This window comes from Ctenopharyngodon idella, chromosome 9 (assembly GCF_019924925.1).
Source record: "Ctenopharyngodon idella isolate HZGC_01 chromosome 9, HZGC01, whole genome shotgun sequence".
NCBI lineage: Eukaryota > Metazoa > Chordata > Actinopteri > Cypriniformes > Xenocyprididae > Ctenopharyngodon > Ctenopharyngodon idella.
The window spans coordinates 20,215,071-20,237,016 of record NC_067228.1 but is presented as its reverse complement, the minus strand read 5'-3'; the positions used below and the strand labels follow the sequence as shown (position 1 = coordinate 20,237,016).

At 37.2% G+C, this 21,946-nt stretch overlaps 1 protein-coding gene across 3 annotated transcripts; it reads right to left on the bottom strand.

The window, feature by feature from the left end:
* Positions 1 to 303: 303 nt before the first annotated feature.
* On the bottom strand, positions 304 to 21,621 carry dcbld2 (discoidin, CUB and LCCL domain containing 2). Of its 3 annotated transcripts, XM_051905457.1 has the most exons (15): positions 21,281 to 21,619; positions 18,502 to 18,726; positions 17,778 to 17,915; positions 14,983 to 15,034; positions 14,818 to 14,890; positions 9,178 to 9,311; positions 8,064 to 8,104; positions 7,635 to 7,850; positions 7,428 to 7,546; positions 5,736 to 5,883; positions 5,526 to 5,654; positions 3,686 to 3,779; positions 3,449 to 3,495; positions 3,256 to 3,369; positions 304 to 3,166 (listed from the first exon to the last, which is right to left on the bottom strand). In XM_051905457.1, exons 1-15 carry the CDS (start codon positions 21,384 to 21,386, stop codon positions 2,793 to 2,795), a joined length of 2,010 nt encoding a protein of 669 aa, XP_051761417.1. In that variant the 5' UTR covers positions 21,387 to 21,619; the 3' UTR covers positions 304 to 2,792. The 3 variants fall into 3 exon arrangements, with proteins under 3 accessions (XP_051761417.1, XP_051761416.1, XP_051761418.1); XM_051905456.1 differs by having other exon boundaries at positions 5,526 to 5,883; positions 21,281 to 21,621; XM_051905458.1 differs by lacking the exons at positions 304 to 3,166; positions 3,256 to 3,369; positions 3,449 to 3,495 and having other exon boundaries at positions 5,526 to 5,611; positions 21,281 to 21,621.
* Positions 21,622 to 21,946: the final 325 nt, after the last annotated feature.

Below are 21,946 nucleotides of genomic sequence, written 5' to 3'. Positions count from 1 at the left end.
CATAACGCATTCGGCAGACGCTAATATTTGCGGGAATTTTTTTTATTTATTTATTTTTTTAATTCTTTTATAATTATTACACATGCATTACGACTTCATATTAATTGAGGAACTACATGGAATTTTTTTTTTTTTTTTTTTTTTAATTTGTCACACGTAAGACTACTTGAGAAGGAACTACAAAATAGTGGGTAATTAAAATATTGAAAAAGTTATTGTGATAGCACCTTTTAAATTATATATATATATATATACACACAAATATTGATGTTGGGAAAAAAAAATAATTCAGTGGTATAAAAATGAATTTCTTGTAATTACATTTTATTTTTTAATAAAACTTCAATTTAAAATTTTAAAATTGTTTTTCTATACAATCAATCTACAGTACCAATCATCATTTAGAGACAGATGTACAGTGAATGGCAGACACACATGAACACACACAGGCTTGTGGATACAGTGCACAGAAACACATTACATACAACTCTGATAAGATTTCAAAAACTATAAGCAGACATGCACAAACACGACTGAATCTGGTATACTTTTAAACTCACAAAGACATTGAAACACACATACATGTCCATAGTGCCACCACTGTGGACAGTTCATTGCTTTAAGCCAGTAAACTAACGCAAGTACCGAAATATGACTTGTCAGATATTGTAGTAAATGACAAATGTAACAGTGTACAAATCTGACTTTGAACATGCAACATCCTGGTATCCAAAATCCATAGCGTGAGGCAATGTTTGGTCTGATAACATTAAATCGAATGGATAATATGTTTGGACTAATTATCCATCAGGTTGTTTGGTCTTCAAGTCAACAATCCCCAAAAAACAAAACAAAACAAAAAAAAACAAGATATAAAGACAACTTGGCACAGAGTGAATCCTATTATAGGCAAGACTGTTGGCATCCTGTATTTTGCTCTTTAACCTTTGACCACTATAGGGTCAACTTTCGTAAAGTATCCATTAGGACAGTGTAACCATGGAAGCAGTGCATGCTCGGTAGCTTAAACGTGACCTGTTAGTGGTTTGGGAGTATTAATACAAGCAGGAAACATCAGCAGGAAAAATGGATCTTTGCATGGCACAAGTTTTCATGTGCATGACTAAAGATATATTTGGCAAAAATGTGTATGCGCAGTCATGCACAGAGGACTTTTCCATGGAATTTAAAAATGCAGCACCAGCACCATTGCTGTACCATTTTTTTTTCTTTTTGAATAAAGGCCTTGCTAGTTCCTGTGCTGAATAAATGTCTGTCAATCTGTCCTACTTTTAATTAATTCAGATTTAACTAAATGATGAAAAATCTACAACAAAATCTGTTCCAAAACCTTGTAAGCTGCCTACCAAGACAGAGTTTTAAGGCATCACAGTCATGTTTTTTCTCCAAAAGGTAGGCTTACTGCAATGACAAATGAAAAAATGAATCCAAAATGGCGGACGAGTGGATACAAATGTTCTGATGATTTTAAATAACCACATATATCATTCAATACTAAAATTTATTAGTAAAAACTAGTTAAATATAAGAAATGGACTATTTTGACCAATATTTGTGTGTACAAAGTATTTTTGCAATTATTAGAGTACTGAGGTGTTAGCTTAGCAACATGCTAACATCAAACTATTAACTGAGCAGGGGAGTTGCTTCCTATCTAAAGCACGACATCTAAAGGCTGGAATACACTACACGCTTTTCAAATCTAAACAGGTTTCAAAAGTCAAGGCATCATAAACTCGTTGACTTTGTAAACTGAGTCATTCTGAACACAACAAACTCAGTAAGCAGAAACAGTTGCCTTGTTGCTAGGAATTGCATTACAAATGAAAACAATGTGTGATGTCTAAATAGGTTCTTGACTGATGTCAATGGTTATCTCATTGCATAAGCAACTGATGATTTTCATGATTCATTTTAGAGATGAAATGTTCATGTTATATTTTGGTTGCTTTAGTAAGTTAATAAAATGTCTAAAATAGGCATATAATATCAATATCGGTCGCAAGCCCCTTAATCTAATCAAACTGTAAATGTATCACAGCATGTTTTGAGGTATCTGTAAATATCACAATGCTTGCTAAGAGAATCAATGTCAGTCTGAATCATTATTAAACATCTAATTTACACACCTATAAGTTGTTAGACTGCAGTATTAAGGAAGCTGTCTATTAAAGCAGTACAAAGCAAGTTAACTCACTAGGTTTTGGAACAGAAGTAGAGAAACCAGCACAGGCATGTGTTGCTATGTCACAAAGAAGGCACCTATGTAACAGCAGAATACAATACAACAGTGCAAAATGACAGTGAATCACAGTGTTATTATGAGAGTGTTTGTCTATTAATCTGAAATTCGATCATTTGTTATTGTGCATGAGGGCGGTTTTGTTGAAAATATCTTTGCCTAAGGGGGAAAAATGTGCCTTACAATGAGCGACCGAGATGAATACATCTCCGCTCTCAGAAAAATGCACAGATATCTAAAGACTCACAGTTTGATAGCAGAGCATAGTCACATATATGCACTCGTACACACACATTTAGATGCATGAACAAACAAAACACCCACCAAACACAGTAGTGTAACGAGATCTCTGCTGTTCTCTCTCTCCTGACATTCCTTTGTGTTATTTCAGTGATAGGACTTGCGCGGCGTACAATTTGAGATGGCTAGAAGCGGCACGTTTGCGCACATTCTGATCTGATCTGCAGATTTTTAGGAAAGGTAGTGTTCAGCCGAGGGTTTCCAAAAGTGTCCACTCTTCTGTGATTGGTCAGTCTATTTTCTGACACGGTGCATTGTGGGTATTCTGTGGTACTTGGTACAACTGTCCCTCAGTGGGTGTGGCTTGGTCAGATGTGCTCTTGGGTGTGTCATAGGCTGAGCTTGCTGATTGGCTGCTGTCTGTCCGAGCCACTAAACCACGGCCCCTGAATGGTAGAGTGCCTCCTGATAGATGGTTAGCCCTGTCAATCATGATTGGCGTGGCGTATTCAGTGCCAGAAGCAGGAAGGGGCTCAGCGTAAGCATGGTAATGTTCCTGGGGAATAGGTGCATCATACTCAGGGGCATCAGCCTCTTCAGGTTTAAACGTTGACCTTTGTCCGAGAGAGGCCATGGTACCGGTGACAAGCGGTTGGGCATATTCTACGCAGATGGAAAAGGCAGAAAATATACTGGTAAAGGGTTTGTTGGAGAACATAAAACTAAGTTTAACAGTTTGTTTGTATGTGTACCTGCAGGCTCCACTCGGGGTCTCTGGTGGTCCACTCGTGCCGTGGAACTGTAACGAACACAGTCGTCTCCATCCAGCTTAGAGGGCAACAACTGTTTCATACTCTTCCACCACACTAAAACACACATTCACACACATTTAATAATTCACGTAGGTGAAAATGCATAAGAGGAAACAAGTGAGAACAGACGCACCTGTGCGTTCCCAGTGTGGAAGGTCATAAGTCACCTCGGGGCTTTTTCTGTAGGTTTGAATGCAGATGGTGAACATATTATCTGAAACCAGTAGTTTTTTAGGCCTACCCACATCAAGTTTTAACAACAAAGCTTTAAAATGAAGCTGAAATATTTTGGCTGGTGATTTTTTTTTTTTTTTTTTTTACTATTCAGATAGCAAATAATTTGAGATACCTAAACATTTTTTTTACTGACCTGTTCTTCCATAGCCACGAACACACCATCACTAACACCGGGGTTGTCAGAACCACCACTAACACAGGGACCAACACTGCCACCAGCGCCACCTCTGTAACATTTACACAGCACATTAATTACATAGCATTAGAACTGTTCAAACCCTAGTGAGCTGCCTACCTACACACTATTTTTAGGTGTCATAAGCATGCTTCTGACATAAAGGCTATTCCATTTTAATGTTAAAGCTGATAACCAATTTTAAATATTAAAATGTATACTATTGTGTCTGAATAAATGAAAAATAAAACAATAAAATCAAATGTTTTAAATGCTGCAAGTGAATTTTACCATCACAAAATTATAATGAACAGCATGAAAAAAGGGATATTTATACAAATTGTATACAAATGTAGATATGTTAAAGATAACATTTAATAGTGTTATTACATTTTTATTAGTGTTTAAAATATTAAATTCAAGTGACTAAGTTGATGGCAAAGGTAATTTAAATGTTAAATTGGGAAATAAGCATGCACAAAACTGATACTGAGAAAAAAAAAGAAAGAAAAAAAAATCACTAATATCAGCCTATAAACCATATTTTAATACTATAAACCTACCACTATCTAAGGTAGCACTGCTTGTGCACTTTGTGGATGAAATCCCAGAAATCAATTTAGAAATTTTCACGCAAGATGACATTGATTTAAGGATTGATTATAAATATTGTATTCAGTATTAAAGGAACACGCCACTATTTTTGAAAATAGGCTAATTTTCCAACTCCCCTAGAGTTAAACAGTTGAGTTTTACCGTTTTCGAATCCATTCAGCCGATCTCCGGGTCTGGCGGTACCACTTTTAGCTGCAGCTTAGCATAGATTATTGAATCTGATTAGACCGTTAGCATCTCGCTCAAAAATGACCAAAGAGTTTCGATATTTTTCCTATTTAAAACTTGACTCTTCTGTAATTACATTGTGTACTAAGACCGATGGAAAATGAAAAGTTGTGATTTTCTAGGCTGATATGGCTAGGAACTATACGCTCATTCCAGCGTAATAATCAAGGAACTTTGCTGCCGTACCATGGGTAGCAGCCATATCGGCCTAGAAAATTTCAACTTTTCATTTTCCGTCGGTAATTACAATGTAATTACAGAAGACTCAAGTTTTAAATAGGAAAAATATCGAAACTCTTTGGTCATTTTTGAGCGAGATGCTAACGGTCTAATCAGATTCAATGATCTATGCTAAAAGGGCTACCGCCAGACCCGGAGATCGGTTGAATGGATTCGAAAACGGTAAAACAACTGTTTAACTCTAGGGGAGTTGGAAAATGAGCCTATTTTCAAAAAATGTGGTGTGTTCCTTTAAACCATATTGATAGATTGATTCAACAAATTAAAATTGGACAATTTCACCCAATTTTTGCATGTGGTTTGTATTTGTTAACTTAGCAACATGCTAAAATGAGACTGCTTGAATCAACTGTAAACCCTAAATGAGTGCACTTCATATGAGAAGCTCTTCGTTTGCATCTTCAAATCAGTAATTTATGAGGTTCCATTTCACTAAGAATGCTGCCTGAGGGGCAGTTCACATAGAACTGTTGTTTTTCCATGTAAACATGCACTAGACGGACATGTTTAACAGCGTTCTAAAAACCTGGTGCTCAAGTTAAAAGTAGTTCAACTTTTAAAAAACATGAACTTTTTTCATTTCACAGCCCTGCATCTTGCATTTTTAAATGAATTGCCCCTTATAGAAAGTAGATGCCATTGCATATATATGTATATATGGAAAGGCAGCTCACTAGCTCACATGTTAATTTACTGAATGAAGAATGTTTTATACCATCATGAGAGTGTGGAGGCATGGTGGTGTTTCGGATGTTGGGCGTGTGTGTCGTCCTTTCCTGCAGGGGGGGCACTGTGCTTTTTCTGCGAGGAGGAGGAGAGGTTGGATGGAGGATTCTTGGCCTCGCTGACCAACAGAAAGAGATCCAATCATGTTTAGCATGGCTAATTGGCCAAATCGGAGACAGATTTCTCAGATTAGTCTCACCTGCATGCGGTTGGCAGCCCAGCAGCTCCATTTTAAGGGCAATCCTCTGGTGCCACTGGAAGGGACATATTCTGATAAACCGTGCTTCAATTGGAGGAATAAAGTTGTTCCGCACTTCCTGGAAATAGTTGGTGTTGCCTTGGAAAATCTGTTTTAGAGACACAAGGACACGTCTTGGCAACAAAGAACATTTGGCCTCAGACCAAGGTCCATCTTATTTATGCCTAATCAATGCGCTTCTCGTTAAGCTCCCTGACAGTCGATGGACATTCATTATTAATGACCAGAGTGCACTTTAATTTCAGGCTCCTTAAAACACAGGAATGTAAAACCCTTTTTCCTGGAAATATACAAACAGTGATGTCATTCTGCAGCAGTTACAATACGACTGCCTAATACCCCAAACACAAAGAAGAATGGACAACAAAACACATGCTCTGTTTCAAAAGCTACTGAGCTGAATATGCTAGTCAACTTATGCTGCCTTTTAAGATACCTGGTTTTGGCCAAATTCAATTGCAAAAAAATGAAAATGATATAAAATATTATAAATAAATATAAAATATAATATTTTATAAATAAAAAATTATCTATAATATATATATATATATATATATATATATATATATAATTATCTATAATATATATATATATATATATATATATATATATATATATATATATATATATATATATATAATTATCTATAATATATATATATATATATATATATATATATAAATAATAAAAATCAAGATGGTGGATGGGACCATATGTTGATAATAAATAAACCTACAGTTAAAGGGTTAGTTCACCCCAAAATGAAAATTCTGTCATTTATTACTCACCCTCATGCTGTTCCAGACCCGTAAGACCTTCGTTCATCTTCGGAACGCAAATTGAGATATTTTTGTTTAAATCCGATGGCTCCGTGAGGCCTACATCGGGAGCAATGACATTTCCTCTCTCAAGATCCATTAATGTACTAAAAACATATTTAAATCAGTTCATGTGAGTACAGTGGTATAATATTAATATTATAAAGCAACGAGAATATTTTGGTGCGCCAAAAAAAAAACAAAATAACAACTTATATAGTGACGGCCGATTTCAAAACACTGCTTCATGAAGCTTCAGAGTGTTATGAATCAGCATGTCGAATCATGATTTGGATCGCATGTCAAACCGCCAAACTGCTGAAATCACGTGACTTTGGCGCTCCGAACCGCTGATTCGACACGCTGATTCATTACGCTCCGAAGCTTCCTGAAGCAGTGTTCTGAAATCGGCCATCACTATAGAAGTCGTTATTTTGCCGCACCAAAAATATTCTCATCGCTTTATAATATTATTATTGAACCACTGTACTCACATGAACTGATTTAAATATGTTTTTAGTAGCTTTATGGATCTTGAGAGAGGAAATGTCATTGCTCCCTATGCAGGCCTCACGGAGCCATCGGATTTCAACAAAAATATCTCAATTTGCATTCCAAAGACTAACGAAGGTCTCACGGGTGTGGAACGACATGAGGGTGAGTAATAAATGACAGAATTTTCATTTTTGGGTGAACTAACGCTTGAATACTTAAAAGAAAGTGTAATTAAAAATGTATCATTTTACTCGATTTTTGTATTTTTAGGTTTATTTCAGTACTACATCCTCCAGAGTACTAAGGTAATCCTCCATACCTTATCTGATCCCACTTCCTGATAGGGTTTCCACTGCTGTCCATCATGGCTATATAACACCTCATAGGACGAAATGTAAAACTGATATTCTGGGAGGGTGGAGCCAGTGGTCATAATACCTGAGAAGTAAATTCAACTGATTGATCAATCAAGACATGCAGTAGATGAAAAAACACTGATCTTTTCTCTCTCATACACAAACTCTACCTGTTATTCTTTTCTCTTTCTTCAGGTCCACTTGAATCCATTCTTTTGTGTCGCTGTTGGCTGCTGCCCACGGACGTCCCAGTGTTTTGAGGCGGGCCCCTGTGGGGCCCCAGACAGTGGGCTCCTTTCCGTGACCGCCCCATTCCCACTCCGATGAGGCTGTGATCTGAGAGTCGCTGACCACCCCCGACTCCAAACCCAAAGTGCCATAGCAACCTTACAGAGAGAGAAAATGAAAGTTTCTATTATTAGATCTTCAAGGTATAGGTCATTTCTATAAAAGTGACAGGAAAAAAGAACAAACTTCTTTATTAAATCTTGAAGTTATATAAACATTTTTTTTTTTAAAACTATTTTGGTTTCTGGAGGGTACTGCACATCCAATAAATAGAGAAGGCAAAAGGTTTGATACATTACTGATTCACTCACCGCTAGTCTTGAAAGTAAAAAGGCTGGGGGATAGATTTCCACTGTAAGAGGGAGAAAGACACATATCTATCATTCTGTCTACCAATCAATCAGTTTATTACATGGAGAAAAGAAAAAAAAAAAAAAAAAGAAAAGAAAAAAAAAAAGAACAACTAAAGAGAGGGATAAGACTAGGTTTGCATTTCCAGAAGGAAATACCAATGCTTGCAAAGCAGCAAAATACTTCAGTAAGTTTAGGTTGTGGGCTTCGATTCGGTTTAAATTAAATGCTGCATCAGAAATGTTTTGCACACAGCATGCATCTAGATTTGTACATGAGAATAAACACACAATGCTAGATTTTTGCGGTGTAGACGGCTGTAGAGGGTTGCAAATAAATGCATCCAGTATGCAAATGTTAAGCTGTCACTTATGCTGTGTTCACGTCATGTCGGAATTACCATAATTACCAGATGACAATTTAAAGCAGTTCGGGTCCTCTGACTCAGAAAGTATTTGTTTCTATGGCAACTAACGATTCATAATGCCAAGATGGGTCCATGTGCTCCTTTGATGTTTATGACAGTACTTAATCACTACATTAATTCACCTCTAGGCCTATACGCTCTTTCAAAATACTGAAAAACAAAAAAAAAGTGCAATATATGACTATAGCTTTCATAAAATCTTGTAAAATCATAAAACGCTTTCCAACTTGTAAGTACAAGTTCAAGAAAGACAGACATTTTTATTAGTTAGAAAACTTGCAATTAGACATTCTATAATTGTAAAAAAAAACAAAAAAAAACAATGGATATATGAAAATGTATGATGAAAAATGAAATATATATACATAAAATCTTAAAACTTAATATTTTCATATAATTACATATGTTGTCTATTTATGTTCTAGGAAGAGGGTCACTTGCAAGTGGATCAGCATATTTGGTGGTCCTTGGCATCAAAAAGTTTGAAAACCCCTGCATTAAGCAGTTCAACAGAATTGATTTGCAGAAAGAATAAGAAAACAAAGTTTAGAGAAATTTAAAAACTGCAATGCCTTGCAAGCCTGGTAATCAAATGAAATAGATTTTCCCATGAAGAAAGCAAGCAAGAATGCAAATGGGTTACTCACGGCACAGATGTCACATTGTTAGCCAGTGAGCTTTCGTAGTGTGGGATGCCTTTGCTGCTGACCACACTGATTTGCCCCCCCTGAGTGTTGGAGACCACACCCGCATGAATACCGGCCAGACAGAGTGGAGAAGACTGCAGAAAGAGACGGTGAGACATTAAGACAGCTGACACTGACTCACTCACCTAAAACCCACAAGCTGCGATTTGGCATGATGAGGTCACATCCTTGAAGCAGAACTGCAGTGGTATCATTTATGCCACTGTGATAAAGAATGATGGATGATTCATTCATTAGAGGAACTTCTTCCAGAGTTTAGACTGAGTTACACACAGAGTTCTCACAGGACACATACACTTAGCAAAGTTTTGGGAATGACAAATGCGTATACAATACTGTTCAAAGGTTTGGGGTCAGTATGATTTTTTTTTTGAAAGAAATTAATGCTTTTATTCAGCAAGGATGCATTAAAGTCTTTAAAAGTGACAGTAAAGACATTTATAATGTTACATAAGATTTCCCATTTCAAATAAATGTTGTATTTTTGACATTTCCATTTATCAAAGAATTCTGAAACAAATGTATCACAGTTTCCACAAAAATAGCAGCACAACTGTTTTCAACATTGACAATAATAATGTTTCTTAGACAGTAAAATTTGAAATGATTTAAAATTAGAATGATTTCTGAAGGATCATGTGACACTAAAGACTGGAGTAATGGATTATGAAAAATCTGTTTTTTTCCTATCCTATCATGAAAATCCAGCCTTGAACTGACCCTTATTTATGAAGCAGTTCGACGTAAAATGATTTGCGCAAATATATAACACTTTACCAACTTTTCAGCATATTTCCTTCATAAATGAAATTCAAGCATGGTGTCCTCAGTGACTCTGTGAGTCTATAATGGAGACTCTTATGTTCATTGATACATCCAATAACAGAACATTTCTAATGTTTTTTGGCACAGTTATTGTAGGGTGACCATATGTGCCATTTTCCCAGGACGCGTCCTGTCCAGGATTTCTAAATTGCCTAAAATGGCTTGAGCCCTTGCCTCTTTAATCGTGAAAGTGGTCATATCGATGTGCCCCCGGAACGAGATTTCTACACGGAGGTCTGTGCAAGCCACTGTTCTTATTGACAGTCTTCATGCAATGCATTAAAATGTTGTCGTATTTGCAATGCTTTGACCGTTCTCTGTAGATCCAGCCTTCTCGCAAGCCACGATTGGTCGATTATGTATAATGCATGCTATTGGTCAAATTATTTTTCAGTCATTACCTTCCGCAAATATGAAAACAAAACCAAAACCGGGACATTTTATGCAACTTAGAAAACCTGGACAGGACGCGTCCTGGGAAAATGGCACATATGGTCACCCTAAGTTATTGTATATCTCCAGCTGCTACAGCGAGGAAACAGAAATGGCAGACTGCTGCGGCTCACTCAGGGTGGTATCTATGCTAATAGAGCAGATCGTCACCAGTCATGCGCGGGGTTTCCCCATACTTTTACGTAAGAGTAGGGGGAAATCTGGAACCACGTGTTTAGAGAGACCGTTTATGATTGATGGGATTATAAAAAAATAAAAATAAAAAAAAATAAAAAATAAAAAAAGGAGTGGGTGGATTTTCATCATTATAAGCTGGTTGTTTACACACACCTTATAAAAGTGAATTTTGCATAATAAGTCCTTTAAATTATCTTTCTGTGTGTACAGAATATATGATTCGCTCTTATAACCTTAAACTCGGGGCTGCTGACATAGTGAAAACCATAGCAACATATGAGGTGTTATTCAACAACCTAACATTAGTGACCAGAAACATATTATTATCCTGTAAGTCTTAGTAAACTACAGCTGACAGACATGTACCACTTAGTTTTTGCTCATTAAAAGGATAGTTAACCCAAAACTAAAAATTTGGACATTATTTACTCACCCTCAGGTTGTTCCAAATGTTTATGACTTCACGGAACACAAAATAAGATAAATAAGATGTTCTGAAGAATGTTTCAACTGTTTTGTCCACAACGAATGTCAATGGGGTCAAAAACAAGATTGGACCCCACTGACTTTTACTGTATATAGACTTTTTCAAAACGTTTTTTACACAGAAGAAAGTTAGTCATGACATGAGGGTGAATAAATGATGACAGAATTTTAATATCTTCTGCTTTTTTCTACTCTCATCACTCAGTTCAGTTCTGCTACTTTGTAGATTTATTGAAAATTTGGTTGTCAACATGAATTTTTAGTGAATTCTGAAACCAAATATGTCTGTGTCCATTAAAGAATCATGTCAGATGCAAGCTGATATTGGAGTTAGGTTTCAATTGTGAATGTTGACTATACAGTGTTATTCTACATGCATTTTGGAGACTATTGAAGAATAGCAGCAATAAAGCTTGCCAGAAAATACAACTCATTTAGCAGCTTATGAGGTGACAGGAAATGTACCACATTAGCCATCTGCTGTGGCAGCACATAAAGGATAAAATGCAAGTATCATTTACACACCTAATGTACATCCTTCCCTCAATCTTGTTGAATTAGAGCTTTAAAAGCTTCATGTGTTTCTTAATAAGCTGCCTATGTGTCTAAAGGATTAAACAAATAAATAATCAAGACTGCACACTTTAGTTAAGGCTGAAATGTCTGTAATGCACGTGTTGTCTTGTAAGCCTGTCAGAAAGAAAAACACTCCTAATAAACAATCTGATCCACAGATGCGTGTTTTATGTTTCACTTATATTTACAGTGACACTCGAATGCACATTATAGTGAAATCACGACAACTCATAAGCAGGAGGACTTCAAGCTCTCAGAAGAGAAATGACAACTGCATCTATCTGCAGTGTGTACATGGCCAGAGCCACTTGCTGCCAGGCACTGGAATAATAGTAAAATTGCTAGTTTAAAAAGAGAGAGAAAAGAAAAAAATCAAAATGACAGTTTTGATTATACACACACACACACACAGTTGGTATTCCAAACCAATAAGAGACCACAAACACTAGACAAACTCTCAACACCCACACACACACTAGGCAAACTCTCAACACCCACACACAACGACACCGCAAACATACACCACTTCCTCTGGGCAAAATAAAACACTGCTCTTGCCACAAAAAACACAGCACACACACAAGTTCACAAAGCGTCATATGGGCCCCACACTAATTCTGAGGGTGTATCTGAGCTGAGAAACAAGACTGTTGTCAGCTGGTCTGCATTAGAAAACCATTCAGCCAAACCTGATCTAACATCTCCCCGGGAAACACGCTGTCATACACACATAAAAACACGCGCACATCCATCCAAACACGCAGACGCGCATACCAACACGCCCCTGAGAGACCAAGAGCTCTGAAAGTGACACACAGAATCATTTACAATGACTAAACTTCAAAAGAACGCTTGCTTCTCACTCTGTCTTTCCCTCAAACTCAACCATGTTCAAGCTTGAAACATGCTCTCAGAAGACAACAGCCTATTGTGTAAATTCACATGTGAAATCATCCAGTTTAAAGCAAGCAGGAAGCATTAAAGCAGTGATGAGGTCATCAGAAATGACCTAATGTACAGCTAAGACAGTGTGTGGTCACAATAATTTTGACTTAATTTGTAAAAACATTAATAGGCGGTGCATTTACAATGGAAGTCTGGTAAGAAAGCAGGCAGAAACGCTAAATTAAATAAGCGTTTAAAATATGCTTTTGCTTTGAAGTATAAACAAACAGTTAAACATTACATGACAGAATCGCTTCTCTGTGCAATTGTGCAACCTCAAGAGCCTGAAAGACACTTTTCTGTGGCCACCAATGTTTATAATGACCAACCTTTTCAAAAATGATGCAATTCACTGAAGAAAGAATTTCTAAATAATTTTACCACACTTTACTTATGGAATGAAGGATAATTTTTTATTAACATCGCTGAAGAATGTGAAGAATTCAGATGGAACATTTCAAACATGGATCCAAAGAGAATATTTTATTTTGAAGAGCAATAACTGAATCACCACAGTTAAACAAAGAATATAATGCAGAAGCAAGAGAACCCTGAGAGGTGTCTGGTTTGTCTGAGTCAGATATTTTCAGTGAACTCAATGACTCAATCTGGTCGCAGTGGTTCTCAAATTGTCAGTCGTTTGCTGGTACAGCTAAAGAAGACTTGGAATATAGTGCACAAGTCAAATGGAGCACTTTTAAGATGACTTTAGAGTGCTTTTACTTCATTTTTGAAGCTTGAAAGCTTTGACCCCTATTCAACGTAGCGTAGTATGCTCATTTGTAAGTGCACAGACAGTTTCGAATGTGTGCCTTGATTTTTGCACAAATTAGTTTGTCCACAAGGTGCCAACAGTGGCCTGGCTGTGGTTTCACAATCCGAAAAAAACGAAGGAGGCAGAACAGCAATAACAAACTACACATGACCGCAACAACAATTGACAGCCGCGTTGACAAACCATGTGTGAGGGGAATTAAGAGATAAACAGAACTCTAGTTTAAAAAAGGACATTTGCATTTGCCATTCCATAGAGAAAAAGCACAGACACTAGTTAAGATAAAACTTTCTAGTGTGCGTCATGTGTCATGTGTTTGTGCCGCTATCAAATGCAGTACACTTTAAAAGACTATGTGTTTGGCTGTACACAATCATTAGCGTTCACGTCAAAACTTAAGTATAGAACTTGTTTCCACCACAGAATAAAAAAATTTTTTATCTCACAGTTCTGACTTTTTTCCTCAGAATTGTGTTTGCATTTCGCAATTCTGACTTCTTTTCTCAGAATTGCTGGATATAAAGTTGCAATCGCGAGTTATAAAGTCCAATTCTAAGGAGAAAAATGGAAATTTTTCGACATTTTTCTCAGAATTGTGAGATATAAACTCGCAATTCTGAGAAAAATGTCCGAAAAATGTCCATTTTTTTCCAATTGCAAGAAAAAAGTCAGAATTGCGAGTTTATATCTCAATTCTGACAGCATAACATGCAATTGCGAGTTTATATCACGCAATTGTGAGAAAAAAGTCAGAATTGCAAGAAGTAAACTCGCAATTGTGAGAAAAAAAGTCGTAATTACCTTTTTTATTTTTTATTCAGTGGCGGAAACAAGCTTTCATAGTACGCTTAACATTTTCACAGTCAAAACAAAGAAAGAAAAAGACACAACAACAACGGAACAACCACGCACCCAGGATTACAACAACAACAACATTTTATACAGTAAAGTAAGGGGATAATACACAACTCTAGTTTAAAAAGTTTTAAAGAGTACAAAGAAATGTATTTTTATCGCTCATAACTTCTGGAGAAATAGCGCAATCACTGGACATGGATGAATCCTTCTACTTGTGCGCATGTGTTGACCACATGTGTTCGCGCACACTTTCAAATGGAGTATACTTTGAAAGGCTGCACGTTCGGGTGTATGCATATGCTAATGGTCATGTTAAAACTGAAGTATACTTTGTGCTTAACGCATTAGTAAAACTGTCTCCTTTCACCTTCAGGAAAGTCATACAAGTTTTGAACAACATGAGGGTGAGTGAATAATGACAACATTTTAATTTGTGCCTGAACTAACCCTTTAATCTAACATCCACTCAATAATGGCATACTCACATCTCTGTATCCGTGTGGTATGGTCCCCGAAACCTCTCCAAAATCAGTCAGGCATCCAGCAGGACAGAATTTACTGCAAATGCAGGGCACGAAAATGAGACACACATTTGCAAGAACGCGCGCGCACACACACACACACACACAGACAGCTATAAACGTGGGTACCTGAACTCCGCTTCACTGAAGTGCTCTCCTTTCTCCAGACAGGTGATGAGGTCTGAAGGATGAGAGAAGAGAGACGCATTTTATAAAGCAGCATATTAGATGGTTGCCATGGTGACACTATTGATTAATGTCATCCTTCCACACAAAGAAAATATGCAGCCATTTATGTGTGTGCTTGTTATGTGCGCGCTGGCCATTCAGTAAGTGGTGTAACAGATTGGTGTATTAGGTTTCATACTTGTTGGTGAAAGCCTCTATCTGAATGAACGGATCAATATCAACTAGATTTACATCCGTTACTTTTTCCGAATAAAATATAAGTGGGACAAAACGTCCTGCCACAATTGTTAGAGTGTGTATGACTGTGTGTGCACATCTAAGGTTCAAGGTATTTTGTGGTGTTATTGTACCCATTACTCATACCCACAGCATGGATTCATCTGTCTCTTTCCTGACTCATGGGAAATATGATCTCTTTCTCTTGTGCACGCACACACACACAGCACGCACGCACGCACACACACAGTGTCTCAGTACTGGGGTAAACAGGTGTAGCTCCCACATGGCAGCGTGAACCCCTGACCTCAGACAGCCCGAGAGGTCAAAGTGCAAATGTCATTGTTAAAACACATCAAACACAAAAGTGCACAGCTGTGATTCCAAAGATTTGGAGGCTTAGGATGTACCATGCTATAAAGAGCACCTTCACAAATGTGCTTACACTGCAGTTTCACAAACTGAATATTTCCTGAAGCATTGGACATTATTACAAAAATAACTAGCACTACTTTATCTCATGCGTAGAGTTTGATCATATCACTAATTGAAAATGTCCAAAAGTATGCTTCGGTTTTTACGTGTACATAAGGGTATGTGTGACGTACACAGCTATAATCTTTTAAAACCCAAAGTATAAGCCTACTCTTGTTTTTATGTGCACGCTAGGGTATGTGTACAGTGCATGTGACAAATTACATTATTAGCATGTAATGTACACACACAGGCAGATTTTTCTCACATATATGCCTTGAATTTTTACAATAAACCTGGCATACTGTTTCACCATCAAAAAAGAAACAGAGGAGACAGAACAACAACAAACAATTGGAAATGGACTCAGAAAACTATTGCTCAGACTCTGAATTATGCATTTCGATGGCAACATTATAAACACCAAAATGAATAGATGTAATTTGAGTAATCAATAGACAAAATCACGACACAACAAGGAAGAGTTCCACAAGGATGCGAATGCTTCTTACAATCTCAAGTCGGAATCACGTAATTGTGGTAATTTCGACATGGTGTGATCGCACCTTTATATATGCTGTATGCTTACGCTAAGCATTCGCATCAAAGCTGTTTATCTTTGGGCTTCTCTAAGTACTAAACTTCGACATCAATATTAAACATACACACTGTTTATGCTACAGACATGGATGCTATTCTTCTTCATTCAGCGTATTTAACCTAGGTATACTATTTATTATAACCGCTATTAATGATTCCAGAAATTGAATTTTGAGACAATCACACTGGTTTTTACTTTAAAGCTGCTTTGAAGCAATTTGTTTTGTATAAAACACTACATAAATACCCTTGACTTGACTTTCTGACTTATGTTTTCACCTGATGTAAAGAGGAAAAATCCTAAAGACATTAAAGGAGGAACCCGAGCCAAAACTAGGGACAAGAGTATGATTGAAACTCAGGAGTTGGCCATTTCGCACAAGAAAGTGTTCACATTTGTAAGAAAGTGGAAAAAATCTATTTGCTTGAATGCATTTCTAACTCTAAGACATCTTTGTACAGTATGACATAAGAAGCCAATGGCCATTACATCATTTCCTCTTATTTTGAATGACTTTAATTTATTGACTCATCTGTTAAATTAACTGCCTGTCATTCATAAGCTCTCAGGACGCACCCTGGAACCAGGAAAAACCCTAACACCCTGAGAGTCAGAAACATATTTCTGAAATAATCAGTTTCGCATGATGTCCCTCACTCTCATCTGGACAAACACACACACAGTTTCCATAGCAGCTCCTTTGTGCGTCCTGAGACATCCAAGCCTACTTCAACACTAATTCATAAAATAACAAGCTTTCACACATACAGGACAATAAATACACTAGTGTTTAAAAGTTGCTTTTTTAAAAATAAATTAAATTTTTATTCAGCAAGGATGCATTAAATTGATCAAAAGTGATGGAAAAGACATTTATAATGTTACAAAAAAAAAATAAAAAAAATTAAATAAAAAACTTCCTACTCATCAATGAATCCTGAAAAAATGTGTCATGGTTTCCACAAAAATATTAAGCAGTACAACCATTTTTCAACATTGATAATAATAAGAAATGCTTCTCGAACATCAAATCAGCATATTAGAATGATTTCTGAAGGATCATGTGACACTGAAGACAAGTACCGGAATAGAAAGGCAATAATCCTAATCTTATTCTAAAATATTTTGCCAACACATTTTGCACCTAAAAGAGTAAGCACTCCAAATCTCTTCCCCCAATTACAACAGCACCATAAACTGCAGTGTATGTTTTTGTCAGTTGCAAGCAATATTGACTGACATTTTTAATGAAAGACAGACAGTTTGTTCAGTAAACCACTGTTCAATAAGAAACAACAGGGTTTGTTTCCCTGAAAACATACCAAACCGAGGTATGTACCGAACCATCATTTTTGTGTACCGTTCCTCCCCTAGTACATGATCTGCATATGCACAAGCTTTAAAAGAGGTGAAGACTATCAATAAATGTATCCAGATTGGTTACCTGTGTGCTGACTACTGGTGTATGAGAGGAAGAGGCCATGGCCGTTGTTCTGTGGTCCACTCATGAACTGCACGGTGACCTGATGCCCTTTCGACTTTATGACAGCATCTCTCCATTCCTTCCCTCCACAAAACTTCACTGCAGAGAGAGAAATGAAAATAATTCTCAATTTCCATTTACTTGTCAACATTCTGTACATTAGTGAGCAGTTTTGTTTCCATTACCAAGACCCTGTTTACACCTGTTTTTAAAGTCAACAGGAAATGGAAACTGCAAACATCTTTTCTTCCTTATTCTGATGTATATTAGAATGAAAAGGCTTCTTGAACAAGAAAAAAATGTAGGGCAGGACTTGATTTTGTCCATTGGGAACCGATTGGATCGTTGTTGTTTGATAATTGATGCGATCTCGTGAGTGAGAGTTAATATTTTTTATTAAAGATTATGAGGGCACATGAATTTTGAAATATAATGATCTGCACGGATAAATCATTATTAACAAACAATGCAGGATTACATAAAAAAAAATAAGAGTCATCAATTTTGATTTCATGGTGACTTTAACATCAGTTTCTGGCAATTTTCTGGCAACAAATGTGTAAACAGTGCCATGGATCACAAAAGTTTTGAAAAGACCAAGTTATTTTCTCTTCCCAAAACGGGACTGAGGACCTGTAAAAAAAACAAACAACAAATGCACATCAAGTCCATAAGTGTTTCTCACCAATTTCTGTTCGTCCTGGTCCGATGCCATTATAAAGTCGCAGGTAAGACACCTGGCAGTTGTTTGTATCGATATCAAGATCCGCAATGCGCACAAGGACTGTGTATCCGGCGGTCACGCTTATTTCCCACTCACACACGGAGTGCGAGGGATAGGACAGAGGGTACCCCAATGACGCCAGGCTCCCACTGCCCACACCCAACACTGTGTGTCCACAGCCGTCCCCTGAAAAACATCCAGAAATGATCAAGCACTCTTCAGAGCTCAGATTCAAAGGTACTCTGATATATACATCATGCACCATGATCTTAAAATGGTATTCCAAGAATACCATGGTATTTCAATGGTACATATACAAAAAAACAAAACAAAAAAACAAACAAGATAATAGAATGAAACTCCTCGTTACTGTTTTGGGAATTATCTAATCTGGATGTGGTAAAATCAACATTATTTGATGATATTTGCATGCTCTACTAATGTATGACAAACAAAAAGTACCAAAATTTGTTCCAAATTATGAACTGATTTATTTTTATTTTTAACTTAAAACAAACTTCATTTGGTGAAATATTTTGCTTGGAAATTGTGCAAAAGAACTCCTTGTTGAATCTTTATAGGAGAGAAAGTGAGAGACAGAGATGAGATCGCATTGCACTGCAGCTGCTTGCGCTGCCTGTCACGCGTTTACACACCGAATGAAACTCAGCTTGCGCTGTTGTTACGTAATCCTTGCTGGACAATATTCAGACCCCCAGAGCAAAAACAACAGCCCCCTCCACACACACACACACACACACACACACACACACACACACACACACACACACACACCCACACACACCCACACACACACACCTCTAGTCTCAGTGTTTCCCTTAGCTTTCCCCCACCCACACAAACCTTACATTTCCAAAGTTTTATGCACAGAAAGTACTGTCAGCTATTTCAGATAACAGTCAGTATGAGAAACTGGGGCTAGTTGTCACATGTTTCACTAAAAATTTCTCATTAATACTTTTATTCAGCAAGGATGCATTAAATTGATCAAAGTAACATTAAATACATTTATACTGTAATGAAAAATATCTTTCATTTGACAATCTGACCTTTTATGACAACATATAACAATATTAATGGCTTTTTTTATTTGTTTGAAGAACAAAAAATGGTTTAGAACTAGTAACAGTCATGACAGATCATGTGATATCAAGATGGCAGCATCCATGAGGGGGCAACTCGCTCCATGTAGAATCAAACATCTTTTTCTAGAGGACTGATATCTGTAGTCTTCAACTCCTGTGTGTGCATATTTTTATGATATTTCGTAAAAGTGCTGTTCTTGTATGTGTAACACTAATTGGAAAAACTTACCGAGTTAACTCCAGATTACCTGAGAATGACTAATGCTGTCTTCACGTGCTATCGGAAATTTGATAATTCCCACTTCTGAAGTCGTGATGGAGGGCGTTCGTGTGCAATTTTTACCTAGGAAACTCGAGAATTTACGCGAATTCCGAGCACGTGAAGGCAGCATTAAAGGGATAGTTCCCCCAAAAATGAAAACTATTCAATGATTTACTCACCCTCAGGCCATCCAAGGTAAATATGACTTCTTTATATGAATATGAATATATGATCTTCTTTCAGACAAACACAATTGGAGATTTATTTAAAAATATCCTTAGTCCTCCAAGGTTTATAAAGGTTGTGAATGGCAGCCCAAATTTTGAAGACAAAAAATGCACCCCATCCATAAAAAAATAAATCAAGGCATTTTGAAGCGAAACGATGCATTTGTGTAAGAGAAATATCCTTATTTAAAACTTCATATGCCATATAAAGTTCTACACAATGACATATAACGTGCTATAACGTGTAGTACGTCATGTCATTGTGTACTACGTCGCGGAAGTTAATGCTTTTTGGACATATGTCGAATGTGTATGGCTGTCGCGCCGGAAGCTCATTATTTTACTTTATAAAGTTTTAAATAAGGATACTTCTCTTTCACAAACGCACTGATTCGCCTCAGAAGGCCTTCATTAACCCTCCAGAGTCGTATGGATTCTTTTTTTATGGATGGATGCATTTTTTTTGGTCTTCAGAATTTGGGCTGCCATTCACAACCATTATAAACCATGGAGGACTAAGGATATTTTCAAATATCTCCGATTGTGTTCGTCTGAAAGAAGATAGTCATATTCACCTAGGATGGCCTGAGGGTGAGTAAATCATGGGATAATTTTCATTTTTAGGTGAACTATCCCTTTAAGCTGCTAGTTAGTCTGATTACATGCAGCAGCTTGACACTGGACAGCAAATGAACTCACTACATATTTGGGAAAGCAGTGGGGGCAGCGCGCGGCCCATGTCAGGCGTTGCGTCATCACGCTCTTCTGTTGCTCCAGCTGTAGCACAGCAACAATGTGAGAATGCAAGAATGTACGCGCACTTATACAGCACAGACTCCGTTATTTAGCTGAGGTGTTTACCAATTGAATTTATTACAGGTTCAGTCCTGCTAGTTAAGGGTCTTGGTTAGTTACTGGTGAGGATAAGTGTCTTGATCGAACATACAACTGTGACTGTTCAAGAACCGAGCCTGGGTTTGAACCTACACTCTTTCAGATACCACTGGTTTCAGTTACCACTACACCACACCACCCCGAGAGGTTGTTTTGAAACCACAATCAGTCCCAAACCCAGAAGCGGTGAAGCCGTTTACGATAGGTTTATCAACTCATAAAAACTTTAACGCCCTCGGAAGATCACGTACCCTTCTGCGCCCGCGAGCTTCTGGCACCGAGGAGTACGATGAAGACGATCAGGATGAAGACCGCAGCCCCTCCGGTCCCTCTGCCCACCATTACCGACGCGTCCATCCCAGCAGCCTGCAGTCCGAATGCATAATGCAGAAGTGTCCTGATCCAGCCGCGCGCGTGTCACAGTCCTGATAAGTGCGCGCTAATGACTGTGTGTGTTTTGTATCAGGATGGTTTTATAGACGCTTCCTGAACTCTTGAGCGGCGTACAGTTAAAACAAACACGGGCTCTTCATTCCCCGATCTAATACACGACTTCCTCAACTTCCGCTCCTCCCACCACACAGCGGCCCCTAGATGGGAATTCTGTGGTATTCCATACATTGTTGTGGATAAGGAGTGATAAGTGGTTTGTTTTTTAGTTTTACTGAAATATGTACTCGGAACAAAATGTCAAAGTTATTCGGAAAAAAAACACAAGTAAAAGTAAATTATTAATATTTTATTATTAATAATACGATAGCTGAAATTTTATATGAAGACTTTAAAAGTTGTGTGTAAATTGATATTATATATGGTTTTAAATTGATATTTTAATTTTTTTAATTGTTTTAATAATAATAATGACCATAATAATGATAACTTGTAACAAATTGTTCTTCTTATTATGTGTTTAATAA